This window comes from Adiantum capillus-veneris, chromosome 25 (genome assembly GCF_014529385.1).
Source record: "Adiantum capillus-veneris isolate H3 chromosome 25, ASM1452938v2, whole genome shotgun sequence".
In the NCBI taxonomy this organism is placed as follows: Eukaryota; Viridiplantae; Streptophyta; class Polypodiopsida; order Polypodiales; family Pteridaceae; genus Adiantum; species Adiantum capillus-veneris.
In genome coordinates, this window is record NC_140955.1 from 48293165 (window position 1) to 48298972 (window position 5808).

General features: G+C 44.7%; 1 protein-coding gene across 1 annotated transcript; it reads left to right on the forward strand.

Moving 5' to 3' along the window:
• Positions 1-3637: 3637 nt before the first annotated feature.
• On the forward strand, positions 3638-5594 carry LOC147424836 (uncharacterized). The gene has a single exon (XM_086499915.1). It carries the CDS (start codon positions 4212-4214, stop codon positions 5064-5066), a length of 855 nt encoding a protein of 284 aa, XP_086356041.1. The 5' UTR covers positions 3638-4211; the 3' UTR covers positions 5067-5594.
• Positions 5595-5808: the final 214 nt, after the last annotated feature.

Consider the following 5808-nt stretch of genomic DNA (forward strand, 5'->3'; position numbering starts at 1 on the left):
CAGCTGCCGCCCATCGGGCAAAAACCCCTAAGTCCGCCACCTAGCTTCGTCGAATGGCAAACGACCAACACCCCCACCTACATAGTGTCCCACGAGGTTGGCCGCCATCACTACGTACAAGGAGAGATCACTCTCTCGTATGCTTTCCAAAGGGGTCATGCCCCAGGTTATGCGTAAAACAAGAATCCGCTTCATGCAATCGTATGCGGGTCTACTCAAATGCCATGTGGCAGCCCCTCATCAGCCCTATTCTAAAAGCCTTCAAAAAGCTTTGAAACCCCACATTTTGAGGACCAACTTTTGCCCCGAATTCAGAGTTTCACCATCTGTTGTTCAAGATTCCAATGCCCAAAGTAAAAGCTCCACCCGACCGCCTTGGTTCCCGGCTTTAATTCTCCTCGTGCTCGCCGCACTTCAACTTTCCCGGGCCCGCGATCTGAGGTGACCAAAACTTAAAAAAGTCATCTATAACCACTTCTCCCTCAGCTGCTCCAGGCTTCCCCAGGTCGTACCTCCGCACTCGATGCTTAGAATCATGAGGCATCAATCCTTTCTAGCTCCACACGATATGCTCTACCTCCTTGTCGAGGCCTAAAAAATGCCAGATGGCACGATTTTCAATGCGATCAACTTAGCACATAAGTAACCCCTGACAAAAGTTCAACTAGCTATAACTTGCTATCCAGAGCTCTGATCTGCCATCTCAAAAGACACACATGCTTCATAACTTGATCAAGCACCATTAGGCAAAATTTGGACTCACAACCCTTTAAGGTGTTTGACTTTACCTCTCTCTACCAAAACAAGTGCATGGATAAATTTTTGCAAACAAACTCCAAAGTTGGCGGAGGTTTGATAGTTAGAATGTCCTCTTCAAGCTCTATCTATTGATATATAGCAAGCCATGAGATTCCTTATATTTTAGAAGATTCTTTTTTTGATTCACTTAGATTCTGACAGAGTTGTCACATCATAGGTGAATCAAAAAAAGAATCTTCTAAAGTATGAGGAATCTCATGGCATGCTATATATCATTAGATAGAGCTTGAAGAGGACATTCTAACTATCAAACCTCCGCCAACTTTGGAGTTTTTTTGCAAAAATTTATCCATGCGCCCATTTTGGTAGAGAAAGGTAAAGTCAAACTCCTTAAAGGGCCCCTTTGTGAGTCCAAATTTTGCCTAATGCTACGTAGCTATCCACCACTCACATCCACTCGGGCCATTTGTCCCTAGCTGCCCTATCCGTCAGGGATCTCCTAAACCTTCTAACTTTGAACTGCAATATCTTGCTCACCGAGGCTCTGTTTGATGAGCCATCTGGACCGGATTCTAGAGCACACCAAACACTACATATACATCACTGATTTGGCACTTGAGGCACCTTCACATGCTATGCCACCTACACCCTTCTTGAAGCCTTTTTGGACTAAAAAACCGCATTAAGCATATATTTTCGCTACCCTTTGGCTGCCCAAGACCTTGGTACCTGCTCTAGCCTTCTGCACTACACCTGCTCGCATCCTTCGCTTGGCATAGGCCACTTCCTTGCACAGACCAACTTTGGTTGCACCAATGTCTCTACTTGACACGTGGTCTTTGAGCAGGGATCCACAGCTAAAGCTAAGAGACGTGGATCAAAGGCATCCTTGAATGATCTTCTTGACAAGCTAGGGACGAACTAAGAGTAAACTGGGCTAAACTATTGGCCCCTACGTTACCCTTAGTTCACCCTTAAGATCCAACATGTGTAGTTGCATGCGAAATGGAAGATATTGGCTATGAACCCGTCTTCAAGGAGGCCCTCACCAAGATACGGACAATAAGGTAGAGGTGCCAGTTTAGAAATGCCGAACTTGACGGGTGGATTCTCAACCATTTGCTCCACCATTTTGATTGGGAAGAGGCGCAAATGGAAGCTTTGCACAACACCTTTGTGGAACAGAATCTGAGCGTGATTGAAAATCCAATGCCGAAGTACGAGGCGACGTTCGAAATTGTGTGTAACAAAATCGAGCACCAGTTTCAGCAGTGCCAAGGGGGATTTGGAGTCATCGCGCTAACAAGGCTCGAACAACATATCGAATGGTGAGGATGCTACCACGTCTCAGCTAACCACATAGGCACTCATCTTCGCATGCCTCAAAACTAGAACCAAAAATTGTTTTTTGAAGGGGGTAGACTCGTCTTTGTATAGGGGGGCGTCTTTTTATTGGCTCCTCTACCCTATATGGACTTTGGAAAAAGGTTTCTAGAAATTTGCCAAATTTTGAGAGTTTTGATGGAGGCTAAGGTCTGCTGGCTATATGAAGGCTAACTAGGTGTCTGACCAAATTTTGCTACCTTTGGAAACCCTTGACGGAGGTTTGAGGTATGGATATATGCCGGCTATTTAGGTACCCAAAAGTACTTTATGTTCTTAAAAAAAAACAAGAACAGTTGGGAGAACTACACAACTGAAATTTTAGATGTAAATTATTCATTATAAATGAAGGTTTGCAAAGTGAATCTTTCTAGATTTTGTTGGTTTTTTTACATTAAAATTTAAGATTTAGGCGGTTGTAGGTGGGATTTGACAAAACCTTGGGGCAAGATATCACAAGTAGTTTTGGACAAATTCTCACAATATTTCCCACATTGTGACTGACCTCAACATCATCTAGGGAGGCACTGCATACCTAGCTAGGTACGATTGGGGGCAGGGGACCACCGGCCCGGTGGCACCGCATACCTAGCTAGGTATGATTGGGGACAGGGGACCGCCGGCTCAATGGGGGGACTGGTGGTCCCTTGCCCTAATCCTACCTAGCTAGGTATGCGATGCCTCCGGAGAAGAAGCTCATGATGTTATGCATTGTATGCCTACATCAGAAAATTTCTAAATCTTTTTGTGGAGGGAGGCGCATTTAAGGGATGGACGTGGGCGGACGCTGTGAGCTCGCTCTCAATGGGGAGAGAACCATATACCTATATGTAATCTAGTTGGCCAGATGAACCCTGTAGCGCTGGACACAGAGAGATATAGAGAGAAGAGAGAGAACCGTATACCTATATGTAATGTAGTTGGCCAGATGAACCCTGTAGCGCTGGACACAGAGAGATATAGAGAGAAGAGAGAGACTGTCAATCTGCCCAGCGCCCCCTCTGTGTACGGGTGCGCGCTGTGGCGTCTATTGATAGAGAGAGAGAGAGAGAGAGAGAGAGAGAGAGAGAGAGAGAGAAAATCTTTATATCCGACGAGATTTGAGCTCAAGACTCGCTAGTCAAGAGAAGTGGCGGCTCATGCAATACTTGTGCACGTGGGGATGCTACTAGAGTATCATGTGCTGTAATATTCATGTATGTGGAGAGAGAGAGAGAGAGAGAGAGAGAGAGAGAGAGAGAGTGTGTGTGAGAGCGACACACAGAAGGAAAGAGCTCGGATGACAACCGGAGATTAGAGAACATGATAAGACATGTGAGGGAGAGAGGGAGAGTGTTTGTGGCAAAACACTAGGCAATCTTGACACAACACTTGAAGTAGTACTACGTGTGTGTGTGTGTGTGAGAGAGAGAGAGAGAGAGAGTACGTGTGTGTGTGGAAGAACGCTAGTCAATCTTGACACAACACTTGAAGAGGCAGTACCACAGGAGAGAGAGAGAGAGAGAGAGAATGGTGGACCAGGTCTGTATATTGTTCTACACAATTTCCTGCATGCATAAATAAGCATGTGGCATTAAGAGGTGTTTGCACCAGCAAGAGCAACTTATAGACAGGCAAAGGTTTTCTGCCTTCTTTAATTAGTAATATCCATGCATGTGTGCATGCAGGGAATTAATCCCACATGCCTCCCTAAATATTCCTTCCTCACCCATTGTTTGTACCACTTCTTGCATACACCCCCTTTATTAGATCCCTGACCTATTTTATTAAGCCCTCACTGAAGCCCTTAGTTTAAGCCCTAATCAGAGTTTTCATTAATCAAATCAGTGGCATTGCCTTTCTAATGCATCTTAGTTCAAACATCATCACTCTCATACTGCTAGCTCTCCTGTTTTTGTACTCTTTAGTGCATTGGACACCATTGTGCATGCACTTATTTAGGATCAGAGAACCCAAGCATAATTAGCTTGCATGGGACAGTAGTAGCATTAATGCTACCTATCATATTTCGCACTTAGCCCCGCTGCACCATCCACCCTGAAGCTTACCGTCTTGTCAACAGATAACCAATGCCGCGTAGGCGCGTCATCCCTACCGTCCGCGTGGTGCATGTATGTCCCCCAATTTTGGTCCATACAGATCTCTCCAACTTTCAAGCAGTAGTGCAAGAGCTAACAGGAAAAAGGCAGATGGCAAGCATGGAAAGTGTCGCTGATCTTGCTGATTGCCATGTTTGCAATCATCATGATCAGTGCGGTATGCGGGCAACCAATGAGCCGGACATACTTGAAGGCCGTCTTAAAGGTGCAGAGAACAGCAACAACCAATTTTGCTTTAATGACGATTGCCTCAGCACGGATGATGTGAATGACGTAGACGGCGATTCATGCGCTAGGGATGGCTTCCTCATTCCAACGGATGATGGATGTTTAAGCCCTAATTGCAGCACAAACTCAACAAGCTCTAACAACTCTTTCATCTATAATGAGGTAACAAGCGCTGGCAGATCATTGATCAACAATATGGCGCCCAACGGCGGCATGAGCGAAGAGATTATTGCCTGCATCAGCACTCCCCCTCTGATGAGGCCAGACATGTCAAAGCTTGTGACAAGTGAGGGCGAGTATGTCGCCCACCAACTCGCATGCAGCGACGGCAGCCAGCCTTCAAAGAGAGCCAAGCCGACTAATGAGAATAACTACCATGATCCGGAAGCTCGATTTACCTATTTATGCAATAGCATGGAGCATATATTCTCCCAGCATGCAGAGGAAAGTACTGTAATTAGTGGGTTTATTACACCCCCTATCTTCTCGTTGAATGATGAGCAGCTAATTGCAGAATATGGTGACCATGATCTACTCCAAGACCTTTATGATATGGAGATTTTCCCCCTCTCTAGTGCATGCAGTCTACCAGGGTGATTGGAAGACGGACAAGTCGATGTCTCATAACGATTCTTATACCCCTTGCTAACCAAAAAAAAAAAGCTGCAAAAACACTTCTGCTTTTTCCAAACACTGGGGGGCTTGGGAGAATCCCATAAAACCACAAATTCGCTTACTAAGAAGACAAAAAAATCATTTCTTCCTTTTTACAGAGTTCTTTTTGCAGTGCTATGGCTTGGAAGGAAGTCGCAAAAGAGTACGTCCAATATGCTTATTTTCCCGCTAATACAACCTATTCTTCTGATGGGCAGGGATTGCATAATCATGTGCAAGGAATGTATTTATATGCTATGAATAAATCACAAGTTAAACGGAGGGACTTTTGATTATGTGATCATGCTTCTGAGCTGTATATTCTTTCAATCAGATTTTGGCCTTCCGGGATCGGATAGAGAGACTCTTAAAGCGCTTATATCATGCGGCGACAGTACCGTCGCAAGCACCGCATTGAGCATCTTATAAAGTATAACTGGTTAATCACTCTTAACTAGCTGTTTGCCACAATCTGATTGATGTTGGTTGTGTACAATTACAGGCTTTTACATAAAGGCTACACTATCATGAAAATTCAAGTTGCTCTCTAATTCTTCTGTTCCACTGCAGCTTCTGAGCTTCTAATAATCTGCACATTAAGTAGCAAGGAAGGTAATTTTTCACTCCCTCTTTCTCTGTGTCAGGTCTTGTAGTTGAGATTATCAGATCTTGTGTTCAAGCGTTG